General features: G+C 37.6%; 1 protein-coding gene and 1 non-coding gene across 2 annotated transcripts; both read right to left on the reverse strand.

The window, feature by feature from the left end:
* Positions 1-471: 471 nt before the first annotated feature.
* LOC120339194 (uncharacterized) lies at positions 472-18,437 on the reverse strand. Its single transcript, XM_039407277.2, has 13 exons — positions 18,251-18,437; positions 15,376-15,684; positions 14,557-14,727; positions 13,479-13,675; positions 11,982-12,059; positions 8,692-8,803; positions 7,614-7,738; positions 6,967-7,064; positions 6,411-6,508; positions 5,712-5,762; positions 5,069-5,186; positions 3,757-4,241; positions 472-3,004 (listed from the first exon to the last, which is right to left on the reverse strand). Exons 1-12 carry the CDS (start codon positions 18,294-18,296, stop codon positions 3,770-3,772), a joined length of 1,875 nt encoding a protein of 624 aa, XP_039263211.2. The 5' UTR covers positions 18,297-18,437; the 3' UTR covers positions 472-3,004; positions 3,757-3,769.
* On the reverse strand, positions 9,505-9,577 carry LOC120340258 (small nucleolar RNA SNORD61). The gene has a single exon (XR_005569307.1). It is a non-coding gene; the product is annotated as a small nucleolar RNA SNORD61 (small nucleolar RNA).
* Positions 18,438-19,473: the final 1,036 nt, after the last annotated feature.

The following is a 19,473-nucleotide window of genomic DNA, read 5'->3' on the forward strand; positions in this document are numbered from 1 at the left end:
CAATATAATACCTCAAAACCAGAACCATCATTTCATCTCAAAACATCGCTTCATCAACCCAAGCTATGATTGCGTTCTACACTGGGCTGACACCAAGTGTGTCGTCTCATCTGACCTCAAAACAACCTAAGAAATTTCATATTTACACCGGCATAATATGGTGCTCGGCTGCTTCATTCACTTGCGTTGTCTGGGGTGTGTTGCCACGCACATCAGCAGGTCTTAAATTTTTTCAAATATTGTTCATTTTTCATAAATTTGTTCGTTCAGCCCTGCATCGGTTCTTTGTTTTGCTATGACAAAAAATCGAAATGGAATCACTCTCTGCCTCCTAGGATTATTCATCTTAGATCCCGATCGGTGCTATTCGCAACTCTCAATTTGCACTGTTCCCACTTTTGGGTGATGTCTCATTACTTTGAGGCAAACTAAAAAACTGCAATCTCTCTACCCTTGATCAACATACACAACTATTAATTAATCTTTTAATACAAAAAAAGCTCAAAAAGTTGCAAAGACTGACATAGCAAAAATGGTCATGTCTTTATATTTCAGTATTATACGACCACACAAAACCATTTTTAAACATAACTAGACTTGTGACACGAGAGTGCAATTTTCAACCTGGGCCTTAAAATATACTGGGACTTTATCACAGACCGACTTGATTCACGACTCAGGGACTTTAACCAACTTGATAACTGTCGGTCTATTTCCTGCACATTGTCATGATTTCAAATTTTAGTTTAAACAACAACCAGGAATATTCAAATAAATTCAAAAATATTTAGGCTTGATATTTGATTTAATTCAAGTCTTACTGCCCACTTACACAAATGTATTTCATTGATGTTTTATCTTTAATTCTTACTACATTAGAGTAGTGCAACAATATTTGTCAGTGGGCCATATAACCAGCTTTAGACATCTCCCAGGGCCACAGACAAAAAATGTTTTTCCATGTACGCAACAAAGTGCAACCACGATAGGGGATTATTACGTCACACTATGTTTTAAACAAATGTTATAAAATACTGCAGCAACGAAATACATTAGCGACAAGTATTGACAAGGGCCACACAAATTGGCTTGGTGGGCCAGATTGTGGCCCACAGGACACCTGTTGCACATCCTTGTACTAAAGCATCCTCGCATTAAATGGATTCACTCGCGCATAGGCAAGGAAAGTAATTAGTCTCGCTCAATCCCAATGGGTGGTGGTAAGTATAAAATTTGATTCTTGATTTGAGGAAATTTTCAGAATTGTTTCGTTTGAAAAATCATCACGATAAGCATTTGCTTTGCAGAGGAAGAATAAACATTCAATGTCAACATTTTTACAAAAAAATATCAGACTCCCAAAGTAATAGAAAAGGTAACATACAAATGAAAAAACATTGTAAATTAAACACAGATGCTAAGCTCTAGATCAGTGTTTCTCAAATTGTATGGCGCGCCCCACAAGAGGAGTGTAGACAACTTTTTTGAGGGGACGTGTTGACAAATACTTTCGCCTTACTACCTGTTATTAGTAGCTATGGTAGTTATTTTGAGGTGGGGAACTAGAATTGACAAATTCAAAAAAGTTTGAGAAACACTGCTCTAGTTTTTACTTGAGATTTCAAGGATCATTTCTTTTTTTAGATTGCGACACATTGAATTTTGAAATCTCATGCTACTATCCCCCGCCCAAATTCATTCAATTTTTTACCTGTATGAATAGCCTATGCTAGTACGAAAGTAAGTTTTTGAGTTGTCTTTTTATACGATTTATAAATGATTATTTACTCCACGTATGAACCTATGATTCAAACCTTCAAAATATACAGGGTGTCCATAACGTCCCTTTACACTTCCAATTTTGTTATGAAGTCAGTTCTCAATGTATCTTAACCAGGTTTGTTTTTTTAATCAGTAATTGTTTAAGTATTTTTACTTCATTTAATACATCTGTGAGGGCCAAAACAATATATGTTATCGATAAATTTCCTTTGCAAATTTAAAAAATGTTAAGACTTTATGGACACCCTATATGACAGAACCAAATCAATGCACTCTTCATTCAACTGACAGATCGACATCATAAGTCAACATCCTACTTTAAATCACATGTACAACCAGTCATGATGTCATTCGAAATGTAATAAGATTTTTCGGCGCTCCCGAAGTATGCGAACCAAGATGGCGGACATCGGAACGTAACATGGGTAACAGGTTAGGGTTAGGCGATAATTTTTTTCCAATTTTCCTTATTTTAGTCCTATTATCAGTTCGAAGACTAGCCAAGAGTCTCCCGTAGTATTTATACCTAAAATTATGGCCTAACCCTAACCTAGTACACATATTACATTCAGATGTCCGCTATCTTGGTTCGCATACTTCGGGAGCCCCGATTTTTCATTGCCCCGCCCACCCCGATTTTCCTTTCTCATTCTAGGCCTTGGAATCCATGCATTCTTCATTTAACTCGGGGCTCTGAACCAGGAGTTTTCAAGGGGGCAGGGGATCTCAAATTATCAAGTTATACTGAAACAGCCGGAGAATGTGGGTTTTCATGAGTATTGATGGTTTAAAAAGCATCTCAAGCTAAGAAAAATTGCTACAGAAAAATGCTTTTATTATATTTTGAAGGGTGGTAGTGTTCCGACCTTTAACCCCAACTGGCTATGCCCCTGATCTGAACCATATCATCCTACCAGAATGAGTTGCAGATTTTCAACTAAAACGCCCGCTGTATCAGGCATAATAAGAAACACTATGTGGCTTTGCTATGGTTTGTCCTTACTTTCTATATTTTCATGTGTTCACTCCAAACAAGGTAGCCTATTCTTTGTGAACTTCCACTGATATCTAAAGACTTGGAACCGGGGAGGGGGAAGTCCCGCTAGTCACAAGTGTAAGAAAACGAGCAAAAAAGTGTGAATTGTTAAAAGTCAGTTTCGTATTCGGGAGGAACCACTGTTCTGTGCGGTACGACTTCTTCTTGTTATTTCTTTAGTAATACCTGAAATAAAAATGTATTTTTGAGAAATGAAAGAGAATCAGATTTCCTCATTTTATCTAGGGTACAGTATAGAATGGTGGAAATTACAAGAAAGTTAGAATTTAATTCAGAGAGAGGAAGGAAATCTAAAAAGCATTTCAAGCTTCAAAAAATTGCTCTGTGTGATACAAAAATTTTTTGGATCTCCTGAAGTATGCGTGCCAAGATGGCGCACAACCTGAACTCAGGTTGTGTACCAGGTTAGGTTTCAGGTTGTGCGACATCTTGGTGGGCATACTTCAGGAGTACCATTTTTTTTTACATTTCAAAAGATGGGGGTTCTGACCCACAGAACCATCCCCTGGCTAAACTCATTTAAAAACTGGAATGCCAACATGGTCTCATCCAACCTTCTAACCTAAGTAGGTAAGGTTTTTGAACCAGGGGCCAAAAATTTTGCCCAACTAGACTGGTGGGCCATGTAAGTGTGACGTAAAATTACATTTTATGAACAATATTTGCAGTGTTACAAAAGCAGAAGTGTAAAACAATAAGCCTCATGTCAAAACTAAATTGAATCGCAATCTTAACAAATTCTTGAGTTATTTTTACCTAATACATCAAAATTTGGTTTTAGTTAGATTGTGGCAGCATTAGGCGGGCCAGATTGAATTACCCAACGGGCCGGATCTGGCCTGCGGCTGTAGTTTGCTCATGTCTGGTCTAACCATTAGGTTAGCAATAGTTCAAATAATGTTAGAGAGAACACCAACCTTTCTAGACAATTCAGGTTGCCCCTGCTGTAACATCTGCATCCCCTGCTGCTGTTGTCGTAGAAACGACCTTGGACTGTTCCTGCATTTTAGTTGCTGCAATTTTAGAGTTTTCATTGACACTAGGTGTCTCAACAGTACCAATTTCGTCTTCACCCCCATCTTTTGTCGACGACCCCACAACTCCGTTGCTATGGCGACTGTCCTCATTGGTACCAGTGTCGTGATTGGAATCAACATTTTGGACTCCAGTGGCCTCCCCTCCCCCAGGTTTTTCAGCATTTTTAGGGGAATCCCCAAGTTCAGCTTCTGGGTCAATAATCTCAAAGTCATCATCGTTGGCCTCTTGACCTTGAAGTAACCTTTTGTCATTGTCAGGGTCATCTGTGACCCCAAGGTCATCATCGTTTTCCTGGTAATATTCTTCTTCTTCGTCAGATTCCAAATAATCGTCGTCGATGTTGATTACTTCGCCTTTAGGCCTTCTGTTTGAAAACAAAGGTTTATTTTTTTTTGCTGAAAGCAAGAATGTAGACCAGTGACCATAAAAAGGAATTTATGCTTCTTTTGCAAGAATGGCACGATTATCTAGTGCAGCTGGTCTCAGCTCCCTCCCAAGAAGTGATTTTACTTTTTAGGGAATGGAATTCTACATGCATTTGCTGACAAGGCTTTAGACCAGACATGGGCAAGGTACGGCCCCCGGGCCAAATCGGGCCCATTGAGTAATTCCATCTCCTGATGCTGCCACAACCAAATTGAAATCAAATTTTGATGTTTTAGCTAAAATAGCTCAAGGAATTTGTTGAGATTGTGGTTAAATTCAGTTTCGCAGAGGTTTATAGTTTTCTACTTTTGCTTTGTATAAAACCAAAATAGTGTTCAAAAATGTAATTCTCTACTTCGCACTTACACATGTCCCGTTAGTCTAAGTGGGCAAAATTTTTGGCGCTTGGTTAAAAATCCTTGCCCACCCGTGCTCTAGAGAGGTATACTCAGTGGTGGGATTCAGCCGGTTCGCACCGGTTCTATAGAACCGTCTCACAGAATTTTATGAGATCAGCGAACTGGTTAGCATTACTGAAAAAAACATATAACAGAAACGGTCGAAAAATATGACTTTTGTGATGGAACCGGCTGACAAAAAATTTGAATCCACCACTGGGTATCCTGTAATGAAGGCTTTCCAGCGTGACTGGGGTATGTATACCCAGCAGTTGGGCAGGCATGAAAAAACCATGAATGGACTCTGATGGGACCAGTAGCCCTGGCTTGACAAATACTCATTTAGAGAAAGCCCGCGACTACATACCTGTCTTGTAATTGCATATTTCTTGGTTGGCTTCCCATACCACCAGATGTCCCCGTAACATCTAATTCTTCGTCCTCCTCGTCAAATTCATCGTATTCATCATCGTCTTGCTCTTCTTCTAAAGAAAGATTTTCATCAGTCAGATTTGGGGATTATTAACCATTTAATTCAGGGTTTATCCCCTGGGTACAGTATGGGGACTATGAAGAGGTTCCCAGAGAGCCAATGACAACATTAGGGGCCACTTTGTGATCTGTGGTTCCATTTAACCCAGGGTTTATCCCCTGGCCCCACAGGGGACCACAAAGCGTTTTCCTAGGGGCCATGGGCAACATTACGAATCACTTTGTGATGAGTTTTTGGGGTCGGTGGCGTCTTATCTGTTGAAGACTGTGGATGGAGGTTATTTGGTTTGAATTCAGGGCTCTTTCATGATGTTTTCGATAAGTTCGACAAAAACAGAGCCCATTTTCGTTGACAGCTCAACACAGCCAATAGGAATGTAACTATATATTTGTTTCCACTAAGAGCGGAACTGAGGAAATGCAAATGAAAGTAAAAACTTCTGCGCAACAGTTCAAGAATTAGGACCAGTGTTTAAGCTGCTCATAACCCTTTAGAATGTTCAAGTACTTCAACTGACCTTCATCATCTTGTACTAAGTAATGTGTTGATGACGTCTGTCCCTTGTCTCCTGTAAAAAGAAAACAGTGTCAGTGAGCTGGCTCAATTATATGGCGATCCATAACTATAAGCAATTGAGATTCAATTTTCCTATCGAAACTACTCTGTTATTTATTTACCGCTGAAAATTGAAATTTCATAGAAAATGATTTTTTCTGTCTATCCTACAGGAAAGTAAAGTTGATAAGATGGTCTGACTTTCATTCGATTACCAGACAATGTCAGGTAAGAGATTATTCAGCCAGTTATTTTTTCAGATACATGGACTTGATGGTAAAGGAAACCACAACCGACCAGTAGTGAGATGTCCAGCAATCCTCTCAAACATAATTATCTGCCACATGATTCAAACCAGAGAATCCATGCAGGGTAATGGGTGAAACCCAGATGGACAGGGTTGTCCGTCCAATTCGACAATTGAAAATTTTTGGTTATGCCCTTGTGCGGCGTAATGTTCCTCCTGTAATGACCAGTCCACCAATCCTATGACACATAGTTCTATACAACAGGATCTGAACCTCGTAAGTTGTAACTCACCACACATAGCATTGTGTGGCACAAAATTGTTACTAGGACTAGGAGTACGATACACCAACTGTCAAAATTTCAAAAGAGATCTACTTCCTATATTTTTGACATTTAACCTTTGACCACTAACCTTGCCATTCCACTTCCTCTTCATCACTGCTGATGTATTCAACATCATCATCACGACTATCATCAAGAAGAACAACGGAATCGTCTTTGTTTAAGTTCCTTGAATGAGAATTCAAAGGTGGTTTTAGAGTTTCTATTTACGACATTCATTATACACGCTTTTCAATTTACCCAAATCTCTGTACGTTGGTACCCCGTTGGCCACTGTGCTAGTTGAAAATAAATTTTATTCATGTTTTTACCAAATTTTAGTAAAAATGACCATTTTTGTTAAACAAAAGGCCAAAAGGCGAAGTAATCAACTTTGATGATGATTATTTGGAATCTGACGAAAAAGAAGAATATTACTGGGAAAGCGAAGATGACCTTGACAATGACAAGATGTTACTTCAAGGTCAAGAGGTCAACAATGATAACTTTGAGATTATTGACCTAAAAACTGAACTTGGAGATTCCCCTAAAAATGCTCAAAGCCTGAGGGGTGGAAGGTGACTGAAGACCAAAATGTGACAAAATCATTGGTAGTATATAGACACCTAGTGGCAATAAATACTCACCCGCTGTCGTCAGGATCATCTGACTCAGATTCATCTGCTTGCTTGTTGCTCATCAAGAAACATTGGAGTGGGTTCGGCCATAAATCGTCTTTGATAATCTGAAAAAGTATTAGATCTTCAGAGTTTGGGTCTCCATCACTAAAGGCAGTCAAAACCAAGGCTGCAGAAAAGGGAATTTATACCTGGCTGAGAGCTGTTTTAAAACTAATGCTGGCTGTGGATTGGATGGCAACATAAAAATTGTAAAACTCTCGATTCCAAAGCTCTACACGGCAACTGAGGTGTACCATATTGTGTAACACAAGTTTAACCTTATAAACTTTTTCCAAGGCAATGTAATCGCATTGGGTTATATATAGGGTGTCCATAAAGTCTTGATATTTTTCAAAATTGCAAAGGAAATTTATCGATACCATATATTGTTTTAGCCCTCACAGATGTATTAAATGAAGTAAAAATACTTGAACAATTACTGATTAAAAACAACAAACCTGGTTAAGATATATTGAGAACTGACTTCATAACAAAACTGAAATCATAAAAGAACTTTATGGACAGACACCCTGTATATTTCATATGATCTGAGTAAATTTTGCCTTTTATATACCGAAAGCACTTGAAAAATGCTATGTTTAAATTTTTCTTACCTCTGCAATATCATCAGCTGATGCATCTTCCTGGCTGGTAAACCAGCTGAAAAAGCTGGAAGATTTCATCGGTAAATTCATTCCTTTCTTCCATTGAATTGGAGTACAGGAACAAGAGGGAGAACCTGGAAAAGCATGGAAAATGGAACTTACATTCAGTAGAAAAACACTTTAGCATAACTGTTGAGACGCGAGTACGTCAAAGTGCCTTCAATAGAAAAAAAATAATTGGTATTTCCCTTTTTTCGAAAATTGTGCTATTTTTTATGTGGCATTATCAAAACAAGGGGACCTCCTGAAGTATGCGCACCAAGATGGCGCACAACCTGAACTCAGGTTCTGTACAAGGTTAGGGTTCAGGTTGTGCGACATCTTGGTGCACATACTTCAGGAGTACCAAACAAGGCTCTATAAAAGCAGCAACTGATGTAAAAAGCTGCTCATTACTTATCGATCTTAAGATCGGTAAGTATATTGATAGGTATTTGTCTGTCTGTCTGTGTGTCTGTTAGATGCACGCGATATCTCACGAAAGCGAGATTGAATCTGCTCCAGATTTTGCATGTGCATTCATCTTATCTCGGACCAGAAGCCTATTGATTTTGGGCGAATTATGTCGTATAATTAGCGAGTTATCAATCAATTATTGATATAGTGATCTAGATTTTTGTAAAGCGAGAGAATTTTGAAACCCGCCGAGTGTGTGTGTGCGATGCGCAGTGCGCAAGTTAGAAGAGCGGATGAATCGAAACTGCAGTTTCTGTTTAGGGGGATCCCCTAACTACCGATCGATAAGTCTTCGGTTTCCAACCGATATTCTCGTTTTGGACTTATTTGGAGTGAGAATGAGTTTTGACAAAACGCAATGACAACGTAGCTAGGTCCAACGTTACTATGTCATGAAATAAGATATATTGGAACAATAGACCAAAAAGACTCCTTTCAGTAGGTAGTTACTTGCTTAGAGTAAAGTCGTGCTAAAAATATAATCAGAGGATGATGAGAAACAATGTACAACTCTCATGTATTTTGGAGTGGCAATATCGTATCCCCACTCCTCTTTTAAAAAAACACTCACCATGCCATGGTAGATGATATTCCTTAGTTATAGCTCTGTTCTCGAACCAAGGATTCTCACTGAAGTAAAATTGGATGCTGTAACCTGACCTGTTTTCTTCAAAGTCTTCAACCTGAGAATGAGAAATGGCTGATTGAGGATTGCATGAGAAAAGCTGCGATTCCATGAACTTATAATAATGATCTAATCGAACTTTGTTGGCCAAGAAAAACACGTGGCATTCTTAGAGTCAAATCAATGACCGTCAAATGTTCAAGTTTCAAGTAAAACTACTATTCTATAATATTCCAAAATCTAGGACTTGGAGTACTGAATATGATCGATTTGGAATATTATATCCACGTTGAAGTTTTTAACATCCATGATTGTGACTGGTAGCAGTCTAAATAATAAATTGGGCAGGCGGCCCTGAAATATATGTACAAGATGGCGCACAACCTGAATCCTAATCTGGTACACATACTGTGTTCAGGTTGTGCGTCATCTTGGGAGCTCCACAAATTGTACAGGACCATGCTCCAAGAAAAGCAACATATCACATCAGAGACTAAACTCCCTAGAAAACATGCCAAAAACTAAACAAGCTTCATTAACCATATATTGACCTCTTGTACAGAGACTCACTAAGAGCATTAAGAACTTTGCCAAAAATCAAATGCGCAAACTCCAGACTTTTTTAGAGGCTTGAAGAACTCATCCAATAATATCAGATGAGTAAGAGACTGCGATCATTTCAGAAAATGAAATGCCCAAAGCCTTCATCTAATATCTGCAAAGTAGTCGAATAACCAATCACGACGTTAGTAATCACACAAGCTCAGGACTTCTTAGAGGTTGAATTACTCATCAGAAATAATCAGATGAGTAAGGAGAAAGTCATCATTGCTTGTAGATTTGCGCAGAGTGTGCATAATGAATCCAGAGAATTTGAAAAACAAGAAATTGTATCGCACTATTTGTCTTGGCTTGTCTATTGATCGAAACTAATTGATCGAAAATCAGTGGCACATAAAATAAGGTATAAAAATTGGGACCTCTAGAAGTATGTGCACCAAGATGGCACACAACATGAACGTAGTAGTTGTACCAGGATAGGGTTCAAGTTGTGCGCCATCTTGGTGCACATACTTCGAGAGAGCCAAAAATTAGGACTGCGAAGATCCCAGAGAACATTGAACGCATATAAAAGTAGCATATGGAAGGCTTTCCACAATTAAAGTTTGAGATGGATTGGTCAGATAATTGAAAATGACGATTTTTGCCTGGAAGCAAAAAAAAATAGTTCGATATAATTCATAGCCGAACTTGGGTGTTCAAAACAGAACAGATGGAACTTCTTGTTCTGTGAAAATTTCCATCAAAAAATCAGATATTTGAATAAATTCAAAATTTACTGTTATTTTATATTTTAAATTCATGATTCAAGGGCCTGCTATTTCTGATGAAACATATACCTATATTAGAGCTCGACCGATATCACTTTTTGGCACCGATACCGATAACGATATATCGGCCAACTAGTGACCGATAACCGATATCGACATACCGATATCTACAACCTGAACCCGCAGTAAATACGAATAGAAAAAAACATTCAGTTTCAGTCAATCAAAAGTTTATGTTGAAAAATAAAGCAGTCCTACACAGTGCTTGCATCATTAATAAAAGTTTCACAGCAAATAATAAGAACACACATTAATGCACAAAAGAAAAAAGGCAGTCAGTAAAAAGCTTATAGAAGTCCATTTTGATCCATACAGTAGTAGGTGGGAGTAGGCTTGCACGTAATTTACGGAATTATTTCGAGTTACGGAAGGGAAGTTACAAATTACGTAAAGTCGTAATTATTGGTCCAGCACTTTCGCGTTTGAAACGTGCTTCTTCCAAGCAGTCAATTCCGTCGATTATAAAAAATGAAAGTTTACCAAGTAGAAGAAGTTAGAGTTCCGGTATTCGCAGCCGTTTTGAGCCGGCATGACGCGTTGCCACCCCGTCTGAGCGTTTGGTTTCACGGTAAAAACGATATTATTATAAGCGTTATCACCGTAACGCAATTAACACAGACAGACATTTTTGTCTTCACGATTTGGTATCTTTTTTATTCGGCGCTGATAATGATAAATAAGAATGTGTGATAGTTGATTGTAATTCCGGAAGGCGTATTTTCTTTCTCTCCGTGAAACAGACATGAAACGAATTTTACCGCCGCTATAAGCGCTCAAAAGGAGAGAAGGCTAGGCTACTTTCTTTTCCCGACTCAATCACTTTTTTTAATACAAATCAGAGCGCATTAAAAAACAAGATAGAATTTATTAGCATTAATTTACAACGAGTTACGGGTAATAATTTATCGCCGGCTAAATAATTAACATTTGATCTAAATTTATCGCAAATAATGTTATAACATTTAGGCCGCAAAATGATTTGATATAAAATGCTAACTAGGTAGCAAAGTCGGATAATGTACATCAGGGAGCAATAACAAGTCTCCGTCGCGAGGCAAGCGCAGGTATAATCAAACGAAGGAATACGCTTGTCGTTGATTAATAACTTAGAAACCCGAAATTTTTATTCAATATGGAAGTCGATTTTATAAAAGGCAACTATCGTTTCATAAATATCCGTATACCAGTGTCGGTAATGATAAAATTGATCGCATAAATTGGGACGGTTAATTTGCGAAGGTGATAAAGGAAAATCAAAGCCAACACAATAAAACAAGATAAAAATCAGAATAAATTTAATTTGAATTCACTCCTTGGTATTTGTCTTTAACACCTGTCGCCGGCATGTGGTACTGTCGGTACTATGAAAACCAAACTTCGATGTCCCTTTCGGAAAGGAAGTGGATTCAAATGGTTTTTATGATAGGTTTAAACGTGTGAAAAAATATCGCAATTACGGGGTCATTACGTAATCAATTTTTCCGTAATTACGGAATCGATTTTTGTCAATTACGTGCAAGCCTAGTGGGGACGCAAGATATTAGAAGGCGAGGATTTTGCGCCGCACGAAGAGATAAAAGAGAAATATAGAAGAGAACTCTCTGTTCATTGAAAGGCAAAATGAGAGAAGCGAAAAAAAAAGGAAACGCTCGGCCGCAGATATTTCCCGGGGAAAAATACTCATTTTTTAGAACGTGGAAAAGCGACTAACGCTGATATATATCGGCCAGATATATCGGCCGGTTGGGCCGATATGATATATCGGCAAACACGCAATATCGGCCCGATATATCGGTTGGCGAATATATCGGTCGAGCTCTAACCTATATACATAAATAATCTTACCTGTAGTTTTGTGACGTATTTCAGACACTTCAGGTCTTCTTTGGTTAGGACTTGCCGTAACTGCCTGTGCTGTGAAAACTGGTGAAAAAAAGTTATGCTAAGGAAAAATTGTATGTGAAACAGCTACCGATACTAATTCAAAATCAGTTATTCTCGATATAGTCAATTTCCTGATTACATATCGATCTCGATTGGTAAGTATGTTGATAGGTATTTGTCCGTTTGTGTGCTTGTTAGTCACTTTTGTATGTTACGCGATATCTCACGAAAGCGAGGTTGAATCTGCTCCAAATTTTATATGTGCATTCATCGTATCTCGGAACAGAAGCCTACTGATTTTGGATAAATTATGTCGTATAATTATCGAGTTATTAATTAATTAGTGATGAGGAAGATCGATAAGTCGCCGGCCTCTGATCACTATCTCGTTAAGATTTCACAATCACATTAGTAATTAGTTGTAATCAAATGTCAGGCTAGCGATGGAAATAAATATTTCCAATGGAGGTATTCTCAATAGACGGGAGGGGAGGTCTGCATGTGCGAAACAGGGGCATATCAAGGGGGTGGGAGTTGCGTGACTCAAAATTATGATTCATCTTCAAGTCGATATAATCCAAATGAGAACGACGTTCATCGAATTTTCAAGTGCACCCATCCTGCTGTAGATGCAGGAACAATTTGCAAAGCAAGTATAAGTATTCCTGCAAGCGTGGTGATAATGAAACATGCAACAATTCATCATGTAGGTTCAGTGGAACCAAGGATTTAATTTCGTCATACTTATGTTTCTAAAATACATTAAAACGGAAATATTTTAACGTAATTTTAAATAAAAAGTTTAAACGAATATTGTGATCCAAATTAGATTGTGCATTAGGAAACGAGAATATCCGTCAGAGACCGAAGACTTATCGATCTAAAAGTAAGGGGATCCCCAAAACAGCACTATTACTCCATAGTGACACCTTGTGTCCCATCACTAATTAATTAATAACTCGCTAATTATACAACATAATTCAACCAAAATCAATGGGCTTCTGGTACGACATATGATGAATGCACATGCAAAATCTGGAGCAGATTCAATCTCGCTTTCGTGAGATATCGCGTGCATCTTACAGACAAACAAATACCTATAACATACTTACCGATTAAAATCGATAAGTAACAATGGTCCATCATGGCTCATATCAATTTTTAAGTCCTCAAGACTCTAAAAACTGTCTAGCTGTTACGGCCTTACTTGAGAATTGGTAATTTCAGAAGCCCCTTGCTTAAAAATTCAGGACTACGTTCCTGGTGCAAAAGTATAGCTGTTAAAATTTCATTTTTAGCATCAAGAGCCAGAGAGTCAAAATTTTCGTCAACCAAATGTCGGGCGTCAGAGCAATTTCTCGAATTAATTAGAGTTTGGAACCAAGAGTTGGGTTAAAATGTCCTATAACTCCACTGCTCCATCTATTATGCAAATTTAACAACTTTTAAAAAGGATACGACAGTTGCCCAGAAATGTGGGACTCTTTCAATATATGTGTTCCTTCTTTTATAAACTGGAAGGCGTAATCTGTTGTATTTCAGCTCGACGAGGAGGATTTCTTCGTTTGCTTTGTGATTTAAAGTGTCGATATCAGATTGACAATCTTCTATGTAGGCAAGATTTGCTTGGACAAAATCGTGCAGTTCTGTTGAAGCTTGAATGAGAATAAAAAAATATTTATTGAAGTTTTGTGGAAAGATTCTTATCCTTTATTCCAGTTTTTCTCAAACTGTGGGGCATGCGCCACAAGGGGGGGTTGTGGACCATTTTTAAGGGGGCGTGAGGCCAATTAAAACTAATTGTTAGATCTGATCTTGTCAGTCTTATTTGTTTTTAAAATTTTCATTTCTTTCATAATTTACGTTCCATCCCTTTATTTCTGATGTGATTGTGGAATAAAACATACTTTTGTCTTACTATCTGTTATTTGTAGCTTTTTGTTAGCTAGTTATTTTTGAGTGGGGGCGCGAGACAAATTCTAAAAAGGGGGGTGCAGCTTAAAAACTTTGAAATTGAAATTCATCCCCTGAATTGTGCGGACTTTTTCTTCCATTGCTCTGGTAAAAAGAGAAAACAATGACGCTATGCTATACCGCACGCCCTTAATTAAGACAGCCTTTGACAGTCTGAATAAAATATGGAAGCCCTATTTCTGTCCTGATCCGAGTCAAAAACTAGTTCAATTTGACAAATTTCTAATCGTTTTACATGTTTTTATCAAATAAGTTCAAAATTCGATATACCTGTAGTGTGGGTACCAGGTTAGGGTTAGGGCATAATTTTATTCCGTTTTTTCCTATTTTAGTTCCATTACGAGTTCAGAGACTGTCTGTGTTAACCAAGTGAATATACCCCCTGTACATAGGCTTCCGTCCCTTTACACAAATTGATGTAAAGTAGGCAAACAAAATTAGTTACCTCCATATTTGTACACATCTAGGTTTTTCTCAAACAGGGGGTAACGCTGGTAATAAACAGTGGGGCAATAGTGTAAAAATACGTTGAAAAGGTTCAAACTCCTGGCCTCCAACTTACAATCAGCTTCCTCTTGTATATTATCCTCAGTCTCCTCTGCCGTTGTTCCAAGCTCGTCTTCTTCATCATAAATATCTCCTTCCCCCTCCTCGTCAAAATCTCCGTCTTCAAACTCCTCCACGGCAGGCTGGTCCGACTCCCCGGCATAATCTCCTTCCAGGTCTAATTGCTCTAAGACAAATATCAATTTTTTATTTGAACTACAAATTTTGGAAGGCAGTGATTGGAATTGGCCCAAAATCCAAAATTCATGAGATTTTCAGGAGATTTTGAAACATTACGGGCCATTTAAATAGCAAAAAATATGCACACTCACTTAGATGTACAAAAACTTATTTCTGAACAAAGCTACAGGCACTCACTCAAAAGTAAAAGAAACTTTTATCTAAGCTGAGTTACAGAGACTATTGAAATGCATAATTACGCTCACTAAAACGTGAAGGAAAGTCTTCTCCGAGTTAAATCGTGGGCAGACACTGACATACGAAGAGCTACTGAACTATATTGTTCCACTAACAAACTACTAGAAACAGATGGCAATGGTACAATTGCAGTGCAAAAACTGAAAGTATGACTTTACTGGGTAACTAAAAAAATATATCGTAGGAAAGGGACATGTCTGAATGCCTGGTAGTCTGAAGCCTAGCTAAAATAAATAAATTTATAAAATCATAGTGTATAGTGTCGATTGGATGTGTAACCTATTTGGTCACTTCCTAATACATGGTTGCTTGTCCATATTTTTGTTCAAACAAAAGTTTGAAAAAAAAAAATAAAAACATTGTTCAATTGAATCAGTTTCCCCTCTTATGATTTTACCTTCATCCTCCTCTCCTTCGACATCTTTTCCGTCCATTCCCTCAAAATTATCTTCTCCTAAATCTACATCAGAATCGACTTCATTAATTGGAATCAAGGTTTGCTCCGCCCCTTGAAAGACCTCATTGGCTGAAGGGCCTTTCAACTCCGCCTCCTCTGCTCTCTCATTGGCTTCTAGTTCAGCATCATCTTCTATTATCTGGTCGGCGAGCTCTTCATCAGTGAGTCTTCGAACTTTTTTAGGAATTGTAGGATCGTTGGTTTCATCGACATCCGCGGATCGTATCTGGGATTTGCGACTCTCTGGCTCTAGATAGTGTACAAAAACAATTACAAATCCGCCTATTCTATATTTGGAGGTTCTAAGGGTAATTATTTATCTGAGTGGGCCAGTTACAGACCATAGACTTGGTTACTGGGCCGGAGATTCAAAACTCAATACTAGAATAAAAACAGTTTATTTACAACAGCTAGGCTAACGTTTATATAATAATAAGAAGCACAAAGTAACGATCGGGGTAATTTTGACTAGAGCTCGACCGATATCACTTTTTGACGCCGATACCGATCGGCCAACTGGTGGCCGATAACCGATATCGCAATGCCGATATTATTATAAATCATATTTTGAGCTACGCTTTTATGATGCACTTTGTGAGTCTGTAGTTTCATTTTGATATTTGTTATCATGGCAGTAAAACTTTTATTTAACTAACTTCAGTGAATGCTTGAACAAATGTTATTCTGTAACTTTTCCTGCTACTTCAATATCAGTATAGATATTTCCAAGAAAAAGGATTGTTAATCAGACGTTTTTAAATATAACTATGGGCATATGTTAAGGGTATTGGAAAATTATAAATTGATATATTTTAAAGTGAAATGTGATAATGATCCTTCGATATCGTGATAGCATATGTGCAGTTACATGTGAAATTTTTAATAACTTTGTTTCCAGATACTCTCAATACCTTATTTAGTCAATAATAATGGATTAAGTTTTTATTTTGTAATTTTCAGCAAAATGATATACAACCATCAAGATCGACAAAACTCTTACCCCAGAAATTTAAAATTGATTTTGGGGAGGTCACAAATAGGGCTGTCCAAGCGAACCAAATATTCGAAATCGAATCGAATCGCAAATTATTCGAATCGTTTTTCGGCTAATTTTCGCATCGCTAAAATTAGGTACCGGTACATAAAGCGGAAACCACCTTTACGGGATGTTTTTCATCGGGCAAGCGGCGGCGCTCCGAGCTCAGACCACTCTCGCTCCCGGCTTGCTTAATTGGTTTCCCGATATTTCTCTCGCCTTCAATTTGTGATAAACATGTCATTACTAATGCCCGCCCGGTGGCACGTGATTAGCCATTTCATGAGTGGTCATCATAACAAGGTATAGTCTATCGTGACGTTTTTGAGAGAGAACAAGGAGAAAAAGGAGACAATTTAGAAAACGATAGTTCTATAAATAGAATCGATTTGAAGCTGTTGAGTTAGTTATCATAGGAACATGGTACAGGCGACTCAAAGCTGAAACAGGTGTTTTGGGATCCTTATGATGGCAATACCTTCTTTAAATGGAATTTGTAATTTCTCATGATGGCATTACTGTATTATCCATCTATATACCAAGACAAATAATTGCACTCTTGCATTTTGATGGCTGTACACTAACAATATTATAGTCCTCAAATAATATTGTCATCAAACTAGCTTGGAATTTTTGGATGCAATTTTGAACTTGAGCAACAGTTTTATCTATATTGATGGTTGTTATTATTTTGCTGAAATTTACACAAAAAAAAACATAAAGACTAGTGAATAGGATTAAAATAGCATCTACAGGCTTCATATGTCCTACTAAAACTGAATCCATCAAAATTGAGATTACAATTTTTGAATAGTGCAATTTTTACTCTTAACACTCAACAGTTTTCGAGACCCAAATTTTGGAGTTCTCCAATTTTTTTGACCAGTTCATACAAGCGTGTGATCTCCTTTGATGTAACTGCACATACGTTACCACAACATCGAAGGACAGGCGTTTCTTGTATAATAGAGACAGATTTACTATTGCGCAATAATATTCGATTATTCGGTTCGATTCGGCGAAAATATTCGATTCGAATCAAAAAATTATTCGATTTTGGACAGCCCTAGTCACAAATTCGGAACTGACATTATTGCTTTGAGCTACCTGTACCATGTTTCTATGATCACTAGCTCACCAGCTTCCAATCGATTCTGTTTATAGAACCACCGATTAATGTTGTTACTAAATTTGTCTTTTTCTCATTGTGTATTCTCTCAAAAACGTCACTTTGTTAAACTGTCATTGTTACTCCAGATAATAACTTTTCAGTTATGACCATGCATGAAATGGCCAATCATAAGACACCTTTATAACGCAAAATGAAAGCGTGAGAATATATCGGGAAACCAGTTACGCAGGGGCGAGAGCCGTTGCAGCACGCAGCCCGACACTTGCCGAGTATGGCCGATATGATATATCGGCAAACATGCACTATCGGCCTGATATATCGGTTGGCCAATATATCGGTCGAGCTCTAATTATGACGTGATTTACGCTGATATTTTCAACGACAATTTATATCTACGAAAACTATAGGCAGGCACAAGTGAGTTGGATGAAGCACTTCAGTGGCCAAATCTGGACCGCGAGCTAAAGTTGCCCACCCCTGTCCTAAGTTTATGAACAATTGAGCATTTAGCTTGAAACTAGCTTCAATTAAATTTGTTTAAAAGTAAAATATATACAGCTTAATTAAACTGGTTGCAGCTCTATTATCTGAATCCTCACCACATGAGAGCTTTGTCATGAGAAAACTTTATAAAAAAATTATTTTACCTGTGACTGGTTGTGCTGCATCTCCACCCTCTGTTACATTTTCCATTCTTTTCGAGAATTAGATAATCCAGAATAAGGAATATATCCAACAAATATCAATAATACAATTTATTTTTATTTTTAATATTGTGATACGTCCAAAATCTTTTCCTACTCTATCTTAGTATTTCAAATACATTCTGAAATTATTCCAAATATAAAATACAGAGAGGACAAATTAATTTATTATTTGAATACATTCCAGAATAATATAACAGGATATGAAATAAATTAGGACAACGTTTATTTGACAAGTTGGAATTTGGAAATGCAGTGAAATTAAAACGAGAATATCGGTCAGAGACCGAAGACTTATCGATCGAAAGTTAGGGGATCCCCCAAAACAGCGCTCTTACTCCATAGTGACACCTTGTGTCCCATCACTAATTAATTAATAACTCGCTAATTATACGATATAGTTCATCCAAAATCAATAGGCTTCTGGTCCGACATATGATGAATGCACATGCAAAATCTGGAGCAGATTCAATCTCCGTTTCGTGAGATATCGCGTGCATCTAACAGACAGACAGACAAATACCTATCGACATACTTAGCGATTAAAATCGATAAGTAATGAAAAGTAATTTGACTGATTTTCCATTTGTAAAGTTAGAGCTGTTGTTTATTTGGGTCTGATTGAAATAAGTCAAGGTTTCGACGGCTTAATCCTAATACGAACCAGGGCCTTCCGTCTGATCAGCAGCCTTTGACAGATATGAAATTAGGTTGCTAAGTCTTCGTTTCAAATGACTTAATGATGGAGTAAGCAGACACAATTACCGACCAGTGATTGTGTGGACAACTCTGTGATAGATGGAATGCAAGGTAATCGAATCTAATATTTGATTTTGTATCGTACATTTTCGCTGTGATCGAAGAACAAAAACAGTGCTATTTGATATACAGTAAGGCACAGTTCTCTTTTTCCAAAATGTCCCAATATTCGGTTCAATAAAACAAAAACTCAATTTGTCTCTGAAACGAGGGCGTATGGCACGACAGCAGATGAGTCAGATTGCGCCATGCTTGTCTCAATAATAATCTATATCAACCGCGCTATGCGTCGGTAGCCACATGACCACAATTGCGTTTTATTTTGCTAAAAACTCTCAAATGCTGCTTTGTTTCCTTCGACAAATCTGATTATTTTTTTTGAAGAATCCAATGGTGACGTTTTTAGA

Source organism: Styela clava, chromosome 9, assembly GCF_964204865.1.
Source record: "Styela clava chromosome 9, kaStyClav1.hap1.2, whole genome shotgun sequence".
Lineage (NCBI taxonomy): Eukaryota > Metazoa > Chordata > Ascidiacea > Stolidobranchia > Styelidae > Styela > Styela clava.

What these genes read in the sequence shown, in the direction of transcription:
- LOC120339194 (XM_039407277.2), bottom strand. Translation starts at nt 18,296, where the DNA reads ATGGAAAATGTAACAGAGGGTGGAGATGCAGCACAACCAGTCACAG. An exon ending in CACATTTCTGGGCAACTGTC is followed by an intron (nt 12,060 to 13,478) that starts GTATCCTTTTTA and finishes TTTTTTCACCAG; the next exon opens with TTTTCACAGCACAGGCAGTT. An exon ending in CAGCTGATGATATTGCAGAG is followed by an intron (nt 7,065 to 7,613) that starts GTAAGAAAAATT and finishes ATACTTTTTCAG; the next exon opens with ATTATCAAAGACGATTTATG.